The sequence below is a fragment of the Martes martes genome (assembly GCF_963455335.1).
Source record: "Martes martes genome assembly, chromosome: 14".
NCBI classification, from domain to species: Eukaryota; Metazoa; Chordata; class Mammalia; order Carnivora; family Mustelidae; genus Martes; species Martes martes.
In genome coordinates this window covers 47419924-47436571 of record NC_137902.1, presented here as the reverse complement: position 1 = coordinate 47436571, position 16648 = coordinate 47419924, and the positions used below count along the sequence as shown (strand labels likewise).

General features: G+C 51.7%; 1 protein-coding gene across 2 annotated transcripts; it reads left to right on the top strand.

Annotated features, from left to right (window-relative positions):
- Positions 1–1582: 1582 nt before the first annotated feature.
- On the top strand, positions 1583–16558 carry SFTPD (surfactant protein D; the record flags this gene model as incomplete). 2 transcript variants are annotated; one of them, XM_080823081.1, is made up of 8 exons in its annotated part: positions 1583–1688; positions 3577–3778; positions 11618–11734; positions 11962–12078; positions 12391–12507; positions 12915–13031; positions 13616–13699; positions 15905–16558. In XM_080823081.1, 7 exons carry the CDS (start codon positions 3580–3582, stop codon positions 16279–16281), a joined length of 1128 nt encoding a protein of 375 aa, XP_080679207.1. In that variant the 3' UTR covers positions 16282–16558. The 2 variants fall into 2 exon arrangements, with proteins under 2 accessions (XP_080679207.1, XP_080679206.1); XM_080823080.1 differs by lacking the exon at positions 1583–1688 and having other exon boundaries at positions 3580–3778; positions 15908–16558.
- Between the last annotated feature and the right edge of the window lie 90 nt (positions 16559–16648).

The following is a 16648-nucleotide window of genomic DNA, read 5'->3' as shown; positions in this document are numbered from 1 at the left end:
CCTTGGTTTGGAGTCAGATCACAACAACAACAACAACAACCAAATCCTAGAGCTGAAGAATACACTAGCCGATCTGAAAAATTCAAGAGAGATTCAACAAAAGACTTGACCAAGCAGAGGAATAGATCAGTGAACTTGAAGGTGGAGCTTTTGAAATTAGCCAGTCAGAGAAGGAAAAAAAAAAGTGAAATAAGCCTCTAGGATTTATGGGACATCATCAAAAGAAATAATATATGCATTGGGGGAATCCCAGAAGGAGAAGAGACATGGGGGGAAAAGCCTATTTAAAGAAATAATGATGGAAAACTTCCCAAATTTTGGGAGAGAAATAGGAGAAACATGAACATCCTAGAATGAGGAGGACTGTGTGTTAATGATGAAAGAGTTGTCATTAGGGGCGCAGGTGGCCCTACTACAGATCCTGCTTCAAAAAAAAATTGCCATAAGGGAAACAGAAGACCTTTGCCTATGAATTGAGCCATTATAGATTCTACAATATACAAGGGGATCCCACAGGGAGCATCAAAATACAGGAATGAGTTGGCACCATCAATGGAGTGGCCAAAGGAGAAGCTTGGAGACACGGGGCAGCTGGTACATGGAACTAGGCAGAGAACAAGATGCAAGAGATAAAGCCACAAGAATCTAGAAGCAAGCAGAGATTGCCTTTCTTTTTTTATAAGATTTTATTTATTTATTGGACAGACAGAGATCACAAGCAGGCAGAGAGGCAGGCAGAGAGAGAGGAAGGGAAGCAGGCTCCCTGCTGAGCCCGAAGCAGGACTCGATCCCAGGACCTTGAGATCATGACCTGAGCCGAAGGCAGAGGCTTAACCCACTGAGCCACCCAGGCAACCCCAGAGATTGCCTTTGATAGCAAAGCAAGAGGGTGGGCAACTGTCTTACAGTGATTGGAAGTTAGATTCCCCTTGGGGAGGACTGCAGCGGCATATCAGCTGCTCAGGGCTCCAAACCAGTCACCTGAGTAATGCACAGGGCAAACTTCAGCTAAAAAGGTGGGAGATGAGGGCAAGGAAGTTAAAGGAAGGCCAGCCCATAAAAGGCAAGAAGGGGTCTCTCTGAGATCTAAAGCAGGAAGTAAAAGACGACCCGCCACGTGGCAGTTCCCCCAGCCACTGCCCTCCCACCCCCAGGCTGCAGCCTCTACAGTTCCTCCACTTGCCCCGCCCCTGCCCGGATATGCCAAGGAGCTCCCCGCTCTTTCCCAATATCTGGGCAGTAATGTTGAGGTGAAGGAGGAAGAGAAGTGGGCACAGCAGGTCCTGGACCTTGGAATCGGCGGATGCAGGTCGCATTGGCAATAGGGTAGATCATTGTGCAACTTGCCAGTCTTCTCTGGAGCCCAGATTTTTGGACATCTGTAAAATACAGACCCTGAGGATGCCGTATCACCCACGGGGCTTCAGGGTGTTCGGGGTGAGATCACAGCCCGAGAGTGCTCTATATACTCTATATGCGTGTATTGTTATGAATGTCAGTGGCAGGTTTCCAGAACCCAGGTGGAGGTGAGAGTGAGTCAACAAGGAAGAAATTGCCCCACTTGGTGGGAAGAGCTCTTAGCAGAACGGGGCTGGGCTGCTCAGGTTACAAGACAGGCATAAATAGCTGGTGCCTGCCAAGGAAAGCCTAGTTGGCCTGGAGATCCTGGAGGCCCAGAAGAAGCAACTGTGAGTGTTTCTGTCCTTTGCCACCTTTTGGTTTTCCCAATGCCTGGCAAATATCTCCCTGCCCGTGTGGCTGCTTTATCCCTCTGGGGCTGTGGAGGCAGGGTCTGGGATGCTGTTCTGGTCTAGGAGGTGTGATGGGTGGGGGGCAGAGTGGGGTATTGAGGGGCGTTCTTCTGCCCCTCACTGCTCCCTAAGTTCTCCGGGCTGGGGGAGGGTGGATCACTTGGCTGACATCCAGTCGGACCCCAGACACCACTGTCTGGAAGCCCCAGTGGAAAATGCAATTTCAACTTCTCTCTTAGTTCCACCCCATTGCTGATTTCCTCAGGAAGAAGGGTGGTAGAGGAGAAAAACAGACCAGGCCTTCAGGGGCCTGGGTTCTAAGCCCATCCACGTACCAGCTGCCTGTGGGACATGGACATTCATGCTTCTCTCTTAGACTCAAATGTTTACTTTAAAAAATAGACTTACCGGACTAGGTCACTAATTTTCTATCCAATTTTCAGAGGAGTCCTTTTCCTCAATAAAATCTGAATCTGAAAGCTTGGCATGAGCACTCTGGGTTGAGGGGGCTATGGCTCGGCCCACTCCCTCTGTCGCCCCAGCTAAAATGCCTCTTCTGAATCGTACGTCTGAAAACCTGTGAGTTAGCTCTCTCTGAGGCCCCTTCCTGCTGCAGTGGACCGTGCAGCCTTCTGTGGCATCTTGAGCAGCTGGGAAGAATGCTTGTTGCTTTTTGTCCTTCCCCAGATTTAGGGTGCGGAGCCCCAGAGCTGAGGTAACTGCAGACCAGCGGCCGATGCCCTTGTTCCAGCCTGGGTCCTTCGGTGCTCATGACTGAGCTTCTGCCACAAGGCCTGGTGACCCCCTCCTCCTTTGCACATGTCCCTCAGCCTTTGCTCTGAGCCCCTGCCACTCCCACAGGCTCTTTACCTGCTCATAACTTTACAGTTTCTCTCTGAGAGAGGTAAAAGTCCAGCATTGCAGGTGACTCAGGCCCTGTACCTGCCCAGGTCTCACTTAGTCCCCAGGTCCCAGTCAGAGGGTAACTGGATGCCCCATGGGACATCTGCTGTTTCTTATCCCCAAACTAGCCTTCCCTAGACTGAACCCATCTCACACATCCCCTTCTGCCATGAGGCCTTTCTTTCAAATTCTCTTAGGTCATCCAAGCAGAACACAACGTGTCCCAGGGGCTCTCCAGCTGCTAATTTAGTATCTCTGAGAACTTTCACCCGAGTTCTCTATGGGAATTTCCTTATGGAGACAGTGTCTAGTCTAGGGATGGAAAATCACCTGGAAAACAAGCAACCACGTACATTCCTGTGCTCAGGATAGACATCACTAAGCATCCAGGACTCTGACACTCTGACTCCTTTTTAGAACAACACTGCAGATGACACAAATGCTAGTCCATCCAAGAGAGCAAATGAGAGGAAATGGGTTTGCTTTGTCAGAGCTAAGCCACCCACCTTAACAGTATAGGCAGGGAGAAGGATGTCCAGCAAGGGGACAGGTCCTTTCTAGAACTACCCAGTGAATCTTTCCTGATGGGACATATGGCTTCAGTGAGGAATTCTACATCCTAGCCCCTGTGCCAGTGGCAGTGTCCAAGGGAAGACCTGAGAAAGGACAGCATGGGGCATCTGATAGGTGGATACTGCAGTCAACCCATGTCCTGGGTTCCGTCTGGGTAACTCATGCTCTCCCAGGCCAGACCAAATGCTCACCTGGGCCTTACATGGCTCTGGAAGCCTTGTTGTCCTCAGCTCCATAGGAGGGGGGGAGGTGGAAAGGTGCTTCTCCTGACCTTCAGGAGCTGGACCAAGCCCTAACCTATGTCCTAGGACCAAGAGCATGTCCTTTCTCTTTCTGTTCATCTGCCTAGGCCATGCTTCTCCTCCCTCTCTCCGTGCTGATGCTGCTCACACAGCCCCTGAGCTCCCTGGGAGCAGAAATGAAGACCTATTCCCAGAGAACAGCGGCCAGCACCTGCACCCTGGTCATGTGTAGCCCCGTGGAGAATGGCCTGCCCGGTCGTGATGGACGGGATGGGAGAGAGGGCCCCCGGGGCGAGAAGGGGGATCCAGGTAGAGCTGGGGCCATGGGCTCGTCCTGGTGGAAAGGGGTGGGCATTGGAACTGTAACCAGCCGGGGAACGTTGGACATGCCGCTGTGGAAGGCTCAGAGGCGGACTTCTTCCTCCCCAGGGATGGGTTTCCTTAAGACATTTGGTCTTTCTGAAACACCGCTTTACCAGTTGAAAACTGACCAGCCGTTCTGAGCCCCAGGTGCCTCCCTCCACGACCAGCTGCCCTGACTCCTCCCCTGGAGTCTTCTGAGTCCTCCCACCCCAAGAATGAGGAAATAGTGGGGACTTGGAATTTGTGGCTCTCCAGAAACCGACCCCAGGGATTAACAGTTTTTCATCCAGATGAAATGGTACCTGTGCGGGGTATGAAATATTTTTAATACTGCATGGAGAATGGGAAAGAAGAAGGTTCGGTGGTCCCAGACTCAGGTCTGACCGGAAGGATTTGCCCTAATGCATTACAGAGAAAATGGAAGGAAGCCCACATTTCTTTGTCCAGCCTTGGGCATTCCCTGAGTAATTCATTTAACCCTACCAAACATTTTACAAGGAACTCTATTTGGCTGAAAACATTGTGATGCAGAAAGGCCAAATGACACCCATTGTGGAGGGGGAAAGACACGGGCTTGTGCATCAGACAGATTTGGGCTATAGAGCTAGATCCATCTCCACAGCAGGGACCCACCCTGGGACAAGCCAGTGTCCCTGAGTCTCAGTTTGCTCATCTATAAATGGGAATAAGATCGACTGCATAGTGACAACTGAGCCAAGGCTTTGCTTTTTATTAAGTTCTCAGAATCAAGGTGCATCTTCCTGCTGGACCAGTCAGGTGAATTCTCATGAGGTTCCCAAAGGTACTGATTATTAAGGGAATTATCCAAGAAGTACTTCCCCGCAGGGGAGGATCTGGGTCTTGGTGGCAAGGTGTCAGATTTCAGTGAACCAGTAATTAGGACAAGGGACCTTGCAGGCGCTGGGCTAGGGCAATGGTGGGATCCATGGAGGTCTTTTTTTTTTTTTTTAAATTTTTTATTTCTTTTCAGCGTAACAGTATTCATTGTTTTTTCACCACACCCAGTGCTTCATGCAATCCGTGCCCTCCCTAATACCCACCACCTGGTTCCCCCAACCTCCCACCCCCCGCCCCTTCAAAACCCTCAGGTTGTTTTTCAGAGTCCATAGTCTCTCATGGTTCACCTCCCCTTCCAATTTCCCTCAACTCCCTTCTCCTCTCATTCTCCCCTTGTCCTCCATATTATTTGTTATGCTCCACAAATAAGTGAAACCATATGATATTTGACTCTCTCTGCTTGACTTATTTCACTCAGCATAATCTCTTCCAGTCCCGTCCATGTTGCTATAAAAGTTGGATATTCGTCCTTTCTGATGGAGGCATAATACTCCATAGTGTATATGGACCACATCTTCCTTATCCATTCGTCCGTTGAAGGGCATCTTGGTTCTTTCCACAGTTTGGCAACTGTGGCCATTGCTGCTATAAACATTGGGGTACAGATGGCCCTTCTTTTCACTACATCTGTATCTTTGGGGTAAATACCCAGTAGTGCAATTGCAGGGTTATAGGGAAGCTCTATTTTTAATTTCTTGAGGAATCTCCACACTGTTCTCCAAAGTGGCTGCACCAACTTGCATTCCCACCAACAGTGTAAGAGGGTTCCCCTTTCTCCACATCCTCTCCAACACACGTTGTTTCCTGTCTTGCTAATTTTGGCCATTCTAACTGGTGTAAGGTGGTATCTCAATGTGGTTTTAATTTGAATCTCCCTGTTGGTTAGTGATGATGAACATTTTTTCATGTGTCTGGTAGCCATTTGTATGTCTTCATTGGAGAAATGTCTGTTCATATCTTCTGCCCATTTTTTAATATGATTGTCTGTTTTGTGTGTGTTGAGTTTGAGGAGTTCTTTATAGATCCTGGATATCAACCTTTTGTCTGTACTGTCATGGAGGTCTTTATCTTTCAGGAGTTTGCATTTTGGTTGGGGAGGAGGGAAACTAACAGCATTTAAGCTGGAAAGAATGGGTAACATTCCCAAACTTTGTAGGGTAAGGGATGAGTGAGTATCTCTGTCTATCTGTCCATCCTTTGCCGACAAAGTTCCTCCCAACATGAATGGTCTGGTGCTTGGGGAAGGCCACCTGGAAGGGAACTTAGAAGAAGGTGTCAGCATCTTAGAGAATCCCCACTCTCTCCAACTCTCAGAGGGGCCCTGAATTAAATCCTAGAGGACCCTTTCCTAATGTCACCCTATGACCCTGCAGCATCCAGTGTGTCTGAGCTCTCACCATTTTGTGCAGATGCCTTCCCTTCCCATCCCACCCCCCGCCCCCATGCACATTCCAAGCCTGGCCTCTGGTCGGTGCTTGGAGAGGGAACCGTACCCAGTTGGGCCAGGGGACCAGGCTTCAGTCTGGCTCCTGGACTGCAGACACACTAGTCACTCAACCACTATAGGTCTGGGAATTTGCTAGAGAGCTTGGAGCACCTCAGAATCCCAACCCAAGTTCATCTGGCTGGGGCCAGAGTCTGCACTTATGACAGTGTTCCCTGCAGATGCTGACGCACAGGGTTCCAGATAGGCCAAAGAGAAGAAAACCTTGAACAGAGGTGGGGCGTGGAGTAGGGTCACTGTGCTAATGCCTCAGGCATATCATGGAGGGTCAGTAAGACCCCACCCTGTTTTGGGGGCTGTATTTCCAGGGACAGTCCCCTTATTCCTCAGCATCTCCAAGATCCCTGCCCAGAAGGATTCAGCAAGAGAGTCCCTCCAAGGGCATGCATCTCCCTTGAAATAAAGCCACACACCCTTCTGCAGCCCACAAGGGCGTTCCGCCCTGCCTACTCCTCTGACCTTGCCTCCTTCTACTTGGCCACTGGCTTCTTGCTGATCCCTAACCACACTCGCCACCCCCAGCCCTTCCCCCACCTACTCGGGACCCTGTCACTGCTCTCCCCATAACCGTCCCTGTGGGTCACTCGCCTTCCTCCAGGCTTTCCTCACAGACCACCTTCTCCATGAATCTGTCCCTGACCACCCTACTCGGAAGACACCGCACCCCCTTCTGACACTCTCTGTGCTTTATTTTTCCTCCGTGGCACTTACTCTGATCTAATAAACCCTAGGTTTATTACCTAGGTTTATTATAAACCCTAGGTTTATTACCTAGGGTTTATTATAAACCCTAGGTTTATCTAATAAACCCAGGGTTTATTACCTAGGTGGTGCATTTTCACTTTTAGGATCTGTTTCTCTGCGGTTGGGATTAAGCTCCATGAGGAAGGGATCTGATTTTGTTCTGCTTCTCTCCCCGCCGCGTCCCGGCACTGAGGATGCTGTCTCCTGCAAAGTAGCAGTTTCAGCGAGTACTTGTGGAGTGAAGGATGGGGGGAGGGATCTGCTGTGGTGAAGACTGGCCACATTGTTGGTCCATAAAGCTTCACTTCAGGCTGCACTAAGGGACAGGGATGGCCTTTGGGGGACACTAGGATGCAAAATTAGTGCTTCTTAAAAAAAAAAAAAAGACTTTATTTATTTGAGAGAAAGAGATAGCATGAGAGAGCACAAGCAGCGAGGGAGGAGAAGAGGGAGAAGCAGGTTCTCCGCTGAGCAGGGAGCCCCACATGGGGCTCCATCCCGGGACCCTGAGATCATGACCTGAGCTGAAGATAGATGCTTAAAGACAGCCACCCAGGTGCCACATAATTAGTGTTTTTGGAGGCATGGGTGCTTGCTGTTGAAGAGGGTGTCCCCTCTCCTGGCCTCTAGGGCTTGTGCATGATGGATGGGACACCTCTACCACTCCTTTTACCAGCCACCAGCCCAGCCAGGGAGGATCCCAAGACAGGCTCTGCCTAGGAGCAGGACATCTCCGCCCCAGCACAGGGCCCTGCTGAATATGGGACGTGGGGCCCAAGCTGTAACTCTCTATGCTTCCATTGCATTTCCAGTGAGGATCGTAACCACGCCGAGCACAGAGCTTCTCAGCCACTCATCCCAGGCACCAGCTGCCTGCCACCGGCTCGCTCTGGCCCAGGCAGTCCTGGTCCCTCCTCCCCTGGGAGCACAGTTTCCAAGTCTGAAATGTCACCTTCCCTCTGCGAGTCTCTCTAAGTCCTCCTTGCCCTGAAGTTCCATTTCTTCCTCTGGGAGGAGAGCTCTGGGCACGCGTGTGTGCTGGGGTTGGGGTGATGATGAGACGGGGTGAGGGACATCTTGTGAATTGTCTTCCTCACTCCTGACCTGTGCCTCACATTTGAAAATCCTATGACAAATCCCACGCGGACAAGGACCTGGTGCTAACATTTGCGTGCTGCCCAGCGCCAAGCCTGCTGTGGTCTTCCACAGATGGTTTCTCAGTGAGCAAGTAACTGAATGAATGAGTCAGCACCACCTGTCAGGTGTCATTTCTTTGTGCATGTGAATGTAGACAGTGGCTTTAGTCACAACAACCCAAATGCCCGGTGACAGGTGAATGGGCGAACAAGACATGTTCTGTCCACACGGTGGGACACTGCGCAGCCATACAATGGAATGAAGCCCCGAGACACGCTGCCAAGTGGATGGCCCTCAAGGACATCACTCTAAGTTAAAAAAAAAGCCAGGCATCGAAGGTCATAGGTTGTAGGAATCCATGTATATGGAATGTCCAAAGTAGGAAATAGAGACAGAGAGCAGACCAGTGGTGTCCAGGGGCTGGGAGGAGGGGGCATGGGGGGGAAGATGGCTTAGTGGCTATGGTTTTTTTTTGAGGGCTGATGAAATGATTTTGAACTCAGTAGAGGAGGTAATCACAGACCACTGCCACTGGACTGTGTGCATGGAAAAGGTTAATGTGATATGAATTTTGCCTCAGTGAAAAAATAAAGAAATAACCAAATGAACAGAACTAAGAGTGTAAAACTCTTAGATAAGTCATCTCCTCCCCTTAGTCTTCTGGAGGTAAATCTTGAGGAACGTCAGGACTAGACAGCCTTTCCGGAGTAACACGTCTTTCTAAAAATAGGCTTGATCATTTTTCCAATACAAAAATAATTTGTGGCCACTGAAGAAGCGAGAAGAAAGTTACCATTACCTCGTGTCACGAGGAAGGAACGACTGGTCCCACTTCTGTATGTGCTTCTCCTGTGTCTTTTCCTGCTTGTGCACGTGCCCTACACACGCATGTACGCACTCATGAAACAGGATCTCGTTGCACATAGTGATAACATAGGTAACAATCTGGTCTCTTCTAAAATTTCAAGAGCATATTCCGTTGCTTTTGCCTTTTTAAATTGAGGTGTAATTGACATATAACATTGTCTTTGTTTCCAATGCATGACATGATGATTCAATATTTGCATGTATTGTGAGATGATCACCGAAGGAGTCTCATCGGCGTCCGTCACCACGCGTAATACAATTTCTTTCTTGTTGTGATGAGAACTTTTAAGATCTACTCCCTGACTTGAGGTAAACTTCAGAGAAATTGCCACAATAGCTCATGTATCAGCAATCTTTCTTGTTATTCTGTGGGGATAATAACAGGACCCCATGGACATGTGATTATTTGAACAGCAAAAAAAAAAAAAAAAAAAATGGATGTGATTCCCCCAGCGATTATGTAACTCTGCCAGCACCTTGACCAATTCTACATGGCTGGGGTAACAAAAATTGCTCCTTTAAAGCCAGAGAGTACCCCCACTGCATGGGGTTAACTATGAGCTTACAGAGATAATGGGTGATCTCACTTTCTTGGTGACTGGATTGGATAATGTACTTCGCCTTATCTCCTGTGACAAGTCTTCTCCCATTTGCCAGGAATTCCTTGTAATTAGGATATAGTTAAAGCTAGATCTTGAACAAAAAGAACTCCTTTTTTTTTTTTTTAAAGATTTTATTTATTTATTTGACAGAGAGAGATCACAAGTAGGCAGAGAGGCAGGCAGAGAGAGAGGGGGAAGCAGGCTCCCCGCTGAGCAGAGAGCCCGATTCGGGGCCTGATCCCAGGACCCCGGGATCATGACCCAAGCCGAAAGCAGAGGCTTTAACCCACTGAGCCACCCAGGCACCCCCAAAAAGAACTTCTTGATGGTTTTATTTCATAGTCGTTTATCCTAGAAGCCACCTCTGTTGATGTACAATTGCAAACAAAGGCTTTATTTAGCCAAACATACAACAAACGACACTCCTCCTAGGAAAAAGAGCCTCAAAACTCACTATGGGACTTCCAGGACTTACATAGGACTGCAGTATAAAATAAGCAAAACATTATACTTGCTCAGCAGGACTTTAAGTGATACTTCCCAGGCGCTGATACACTCAGCCAAGAATTAAGTGAAGTCAGAGAGGGACTTTTCCAGAACCGTGCCACTATTGACTGCCTGCTATTGCTACACCATTTGGGGTACGAGGAATTTCCTCACATGTCGTTTTAATATTACGGTTAATTCCTGCAAGGTGTCCCTATTGATATGCGACATTTGTGATCCATTAAATAAGATCAAGATATCCACTCACCTATGACAAAATTGGTAATTGCGGATCTTATCTAAGCGATGTGATCACAATTCTGGGCCTAATTCTTATTTTATGTTCATCCTCTTGCATGTGCTGATGTATGTACCTATGTACCGTTTGCTGCCCATCAGGACCCCTGGGAACCATACGGTGGGACCCCGGACTAAACCCTGGATAGATTCTAACTGTCGCACAGCCCACCACCTCATTTCAGCAGGAAGCAGCCAGAGTGGCCATCGTCCCATTCCCTAACAGCAGTAAGGGTTACTATTCCAGGAGGAGGAATGAGTAAGGGACAGGCAGGGCCAGTTAGGGAGAGATAGATAGGGGTCTATGTGATCAGACTCACAGAAATCCCCAAAATGTGGGAGTGTGGGGAAACCAGAGATAAGGGAACAAACCGGACCACCCTGCTCTAAGCATGTGGGGTGGGTGTCTTTTTTTAAGATAATTACTTGTGACCAACAAAAATAACCAGACCTTAATAAAGAAGTAAGCCATGGGAGGTATGGTCACTAGTCCTTGCTCAATGGTGATAGAGAGGTTAAAAGGATTTAAATTCCCTGGTTAGCTTTCTAGAAAAGACCAACCCTAAAGGCCCTCAGGGACAACGCTGTTGGGACCCCTCTCACTCCTGAGAGCTTTTTACTGTATCCTTGCTTAATAAACTTCTATTGCTTTACACACACACACACACACACACACACAAAGAAAGAAAGAAAGAAAGAAAGAAAGAAAAGAAAAGGAAAGGAAAGAAATACCTACTCTCTGAGCAACTTTCACATATGCGATACTGCATTCTTTTTTTTTTTTTTAAGATTTTATTTATTCATCTGACAGACAGAGATCACAAGTAGGCAGAGAGGCATGCAGAGAGAGAGAGGAAGGGAAGCAGGCTCCCTGCCGAGCAGAGAGCCCGATGCGGGGCTTGATCCCAGTACCCTGGGATCATGAACTGAGCCGAAGGCAGAGGCTTTAACCCACTGAGCCACCCAGGTGTCCCTTGATACTGCATTCTTAACTTTAGTGGCCGTGCGGCACAGGACATCCCCAGAACTTATTTTATAACTGGACATTAATATCTTTTCACCCCTGAGAGCCATTCTGCCCACTTCCCAACCCCACCTCTGGCAACCATCAATCGGTCCTCCGCATCTATAAGATGCCCATTTCCTGGATTACTGCAGGACCAAGAATGTGGAGACGGAACGTCTACCCCCTGTAGAATCTTGAAGGCATGCAAGGGGGCTGATGGTACACGCAGCTGGCTCCTCCTGGGCCCAAGGCCAGGTTTATACCCATCTCTTCTGCCACTACAGGTTTACCAGGAGCTGTAGGGAGAGCCGGGACGCCTGGCCCAGCTGGCCCAGTTGGGCCCAAAGGGGACAATGGCTCTGTGGGAGAGCCTGGACCGAAGGGAGACTCCGGACCGTCTGGTGAGCAGCTGGGCATGGGATGTGGCAGTCTGCAGGAGCTGCCTCCCCTGGGACAGGCTGGCAGATGTGCACAGACCCCATCCCAGGAAGAAGGAGGAAGGTCGTTGGAAGGTGGCACTGGGTTCTCTCAGGGAAGACTGGAATTGCTGCTGCTGCTCTCGTCTTTTCGTGTGCTCCCACCTCCAACGAGGGTTAGCGTCACTGACTAGGCCGGTGCTTTCCCCCAGGACCTCCAGGACCTCGAGGCGTGCCTGGTTCAGCCGGCAGAGAGGGTCCATCAGGGAAGCAGGGGAGCGTAGGACCTCAAGGCCCACCCGGCCCAAAAGGAGAGGCCGGGCCGAAAGGTAGGTGGTTGGTATGTAGGCAGTCTGGGAGGGAGAAGGGAGGAGTTCGGGGGCATTCCGGGACATGACCTCAGGCAACAAGCTTGGAATGCCAGAGGGTCAGTGCTGGGTAGACTGCATCGTTGTGGCCCCTTCCCACTGCCCCACCCTCCCATTCCCACACTGATGGCATTTTCCTGTTCGCCTCCATGGAGGAAGCCCAGTAAGGAACACCTTGTCCCCAGTTCTCTCTCTCGTCCTGGAGCGGTGGGTGAAAACTCCTCCACTGATCACATTCTCAGCGGCATTTGTCCCAACTGGTTCCTTCCTCAGGAGAAGTGGGTGTGGCAGGCAAGCCGGGCTCTGCGGGGACACGAGGCCCCACGGGTGTTAAAGGAGAGAGAGGGGCCCCCGGTGAGCGAGGAGCCCCCGGGAATGCTGGGGCAGAAGGTGAGTGATGGAAGGAGCTAGGGCTGGGCTCCAGTTCCCTTGTGTCCCCCTGGGGTTGTTGACGGCCAGCCCCCCACCACTCACCACATCAGAGCTGACATGACTGGGTCTGGTGGGGGTGGAGGGGGGAGCTCAGAGATCTGTGTCCAAGGAGGGTGACTGCTGGGTTCTGGGAGCTGTCTGCACCAGGGAGAATGACACTTGAGCAACAGGGCTAGTCTGGGTGCCAGAGAGGTGGGTCATTTGTTGATGGGACAGTGTATAGAGGGGGGGCATGGCTGGGTTCTGGGAAGAGTCCATACAGGGGAAGGGGAGCCATAGGCCAGTTGGACGGTCCATGTCCTGGGAGGCTGAAAATTCTGGAAAATGTGTACAGAGCTCACTCAGCTCTTCTTCTGTGATCCCAGGACCTGCTGGAGCCATGGGTCCGCCGGGATCTCCAGGTGCCAAAGGACCCCCAGGACTGAAGGGGGACAGAGGTGCTCCTGGGGACAAAGGCGCGAAGGGAGAGAGTGGGATTCAGGGTAAGGTGGTATCTGTTGGATTTGGGATTCCCACGGGGTGGGGGCAGGGGAGGGATGTGGTGCTGTTTCTATCAGGATAGCTTATGCTCTTGGACTTTGGCCACATTAATCATGGGGAGTGGTGGGAAGCAGGAAAGCTAGCAGGCACGAAGGCAGGAGAATTAGGCTTGGTTCTAGATTTATTTCCTGGAGGGCAACTCTGAGCAGTTTTCCATCTGATCACGGGGGGAAGCATATCCTGCTTCCCAATTCAAAGGATAGCTCAGAGTATCAAATAACCCAATGGATGGGAAATATTCCCATGCCCCCAAAAGGAGGTGCTATGGGATCCCCAGAATTTGGAGTTCAAATGTCATGCGGTTAGTGTCCGTAAGGTGCAGGGACCTGCTTGTGGGACAGTTTGTTCATAGCAGAACCACGGGAAATCTGGGGGCAAGAGGGGTGGGTTATGTCGGCAGATGTGGGCTTCTGAGGACCCACTCCCAGGATGTGCCCGCTGCTGGACACCCTTCCCGGAGGTCTAGGGTCTGGGCTGATCCCGGGCTCTGTTGGGCTTACCTTCCCTCGGCCTCTCTCTTCGGCAGACATCACTGCTCTGAGGCAGCAGGTGGAGGCCTTACGTGGACACATACAGCACCTCCAGAACGCCTTCTCTCAGTACAGGAAAGGTAAGTTCCTGGACCTGAATGGAGCCAGACACTGAGGCTAGGCCCCTGACTGGGTCTGGGCCTTGCTTTGGCATTGGCTGGGCTTGGGTCTAGGATTGGAATGGGTTGGGACCATATTTAGGGCTCGACCTGGCTCTGGGGCGGGGTCTGGGGCAGAGAATAGGACTGGGACAGAGCATACTCCGGGATCTGCAAGTGAATACAAGAGACAGTTAAGAGGATGTGGCCATATCACCAGTTCAACGGGGTGACCGAAGTAGGATGAACATTATCAGGTGCCATGATGCCCCCCAGCATCACAACCACCTGTGACCGGTCAATGCCCTGAACCCTGCTTACCCTATGTTGGTCCCTGTGATAGACAGCGGACCTAGGGTGCATTTTTTATGTCTGCGGGACCCTGTGTGCGCGTGCCCAGGGGCGTTGCTTCACAGCCCAAGGCAGCAGAGAATCCAGACACTGTTCTGAGAGCTGGGGCTGGGATGCTGCCCTTGGGGTTCAAGGCTGGTGGGGGTTTGGCCTTGCTATGTGGCCATCAGAAGCCTCACCCGGACATGCTCATGGTCCTGGCAGGGGGCTGGCCACCTCTGGGCTCCAGCCAGTACTCTGCCTGCACCTGTCTGGGTGTTTCAGCAACCCTGGAATGCTGCTGAGTCGGGGTCCCCAGGAACACACACCCCAGGGCCCCGTGCCCTTCAGAACCTCCACCTCAGTCCTTGACTGCCCCAGCTCGCATCTGCTCGCCCTGACTTCAGCTCTAAGTCTGCATCATTCATCCAATCTTCCTGATCCAGAGAGAGAGAGAGAGAGAGAGAGAGACATTTTCTAAAGGAGTAAAGCATAAAGGGGCCTGGCTGGGTAAGACACAGGGTTGGCCCTTAAGTACCTAAGTAGCAAGGACGAGAGTTTCAGATATTGGGTATGTCTTCCTCCCTCCACAAACATGCACATGTGTTCACTCACCCCTTTGCCCACCGCTGCACACAAAGCAGAACATGTCCGCAGGCCCTGGCCATGTGCGTGTACTCATCACTCAGCCCACACCGCGACAGACATGAGCACGAGCAGAGGTGTGCATGCCCATCTGCATGGTGCGTGCTACCAAGCACCTTCAGAAGAACATGTGGTCGCTCTCGTGTATGCGCTTGCTATGTGCCCAGAGGCAGGAATGTAACGTGAACCCTCGCGCAGGCCCTGTGCAGGCCAGCGCCAGGGGCCACCCTGCTCCAATCCATCGTTGGGGAGCATCTGTCCCCTGAGCCTGTGCTGAAGCTACTGAGGAGGGGGGCCCAGGGAGGACAAGGCATAGCCCTCTAGGGCGCCCAGAGGACTTCCACTCCTGAGCCCAAAAGCCAAAGGGATGAGGATGGGATGGACTAAAGAGAGACGCTTGGTAAGCCACGTGGGTGATGCTTTTATGAGGCGTGCGCCCACTTTAGAAATAAGGAATTAGAAACCCGGCAAAGGGGGGTGACTTTCCTTCACCCACCTAGACAGCCAGTGCCAGGTTGGGGTGAAACACCTGGCTTCAGATTCCCAGACAGGGCTCTCCCAGGGCCGGTTCCCTCCCCCTGCCTCCACTCAGGGGCTTTCATCAGCCCACCCAGTACCCCGGGAGGGCTGACTGGCTGGGGCATCACCCACATGCGTACCAAGGGGCCAACATGGGGTTGCGGTGAGTGCAGAGATGAGCACATCTCTTGGATGCCCCCTGTTGCCCCCACCCATCACACGGCAACCCCCAGACACGCTCCTAGGCGGGGTCCGTTTTTCACACTCTCAGAAAGTGCGCCAGCCGCCACACTGATCTCCCAGGCCGAAGTCGATCCAATCCCCACTGGCTGCAGCACCCGACGTGAGGTGAAGTAGAAAGGGCATGTTCCAGCTCTAGGGTCCCAGAAAACAAGGTTTAATCCCAACCCTACATTTGGCGGGCCTGTGACCTTGGGCCTCTTACTTAACCTCCCAGACCTCCAGAGTCCTCACCTGTAAGTACAGACCACAGGACCTTCTCCTAGCATGCACTGTGAAGTCAGGGGTGCTCTGGAACCAAGTGCCTCACTTTTATTCTATCTGGTGCCCTGATACCTCATAGGGGAGGCCTGGGGTCGGCGGGGAGCTCCAGTTGGAGCACAAAGTTCTTGGAGCACCTGAGCTCAGGCCAGGTGTTGCCATAACCCCAACTTGGCTCTCCTCTTCTCTTAGCAGAGCTTTTCCCCAATGGCCGAGCTGTCGGGGAGAAGATCTTCAAGACAGGAGGTTTTGAAAAGAATTTTGAGGACGCGCAGCTGGTGTGTACGCAGGCCGGGGGACAGATGGCCTCCCCACGCTCTGCAGCCGAGAACGAGGCCGTGCAGCAGCTGGCCACTGCTCACAACAAGGCTGCTTTCCTGAGCATGACCGACATCAAGACAGAGGGCAAGTTCATCTACCCCAGCGGGGAGCCCCTGGCCTATTCCAACTGGGCTCCTGGGGAGCCCAACAACAATGGCGGCTCAGAGAACTGTGTGGAGATCTTCACCAACGGCAAGTGGAATGACAAGTCCTGCGTGGAGCAGCGCCTGGTGGTCTGCGAGTTCTGAGCCGCCGGGGTGCGGGCTGTACCGGGGAGCCTGGCCAGCGAGTGGGGGCCCAGGCCTGTGTGCTGCCAATGCCGCGGTCAGATGGGGCCGCCCCTGCTGGCCAGGGCTTCTCCACAGAGCTGTGGGCAGAGGCACGAAGGCAGGTCCCTGCACAATGCCTCTCTCAGAGTCAAACAGCTTCACACACGGAAGACCTGTCAGAGGAAGAAGGGGCCGGCTGCTGTCCCAGTTGCAAGGAATAAAATTGGGTCCCCAAGACCTCCCCATGGCAAAGTCCAGTGGCTCCTCCTCGGCTGTTCTCCTCCTCCTCGAGCTGTCAGCCGCGTCCGACCAGCTGACCCGCCCTGCCCTTCCCTCTTGCACCTTG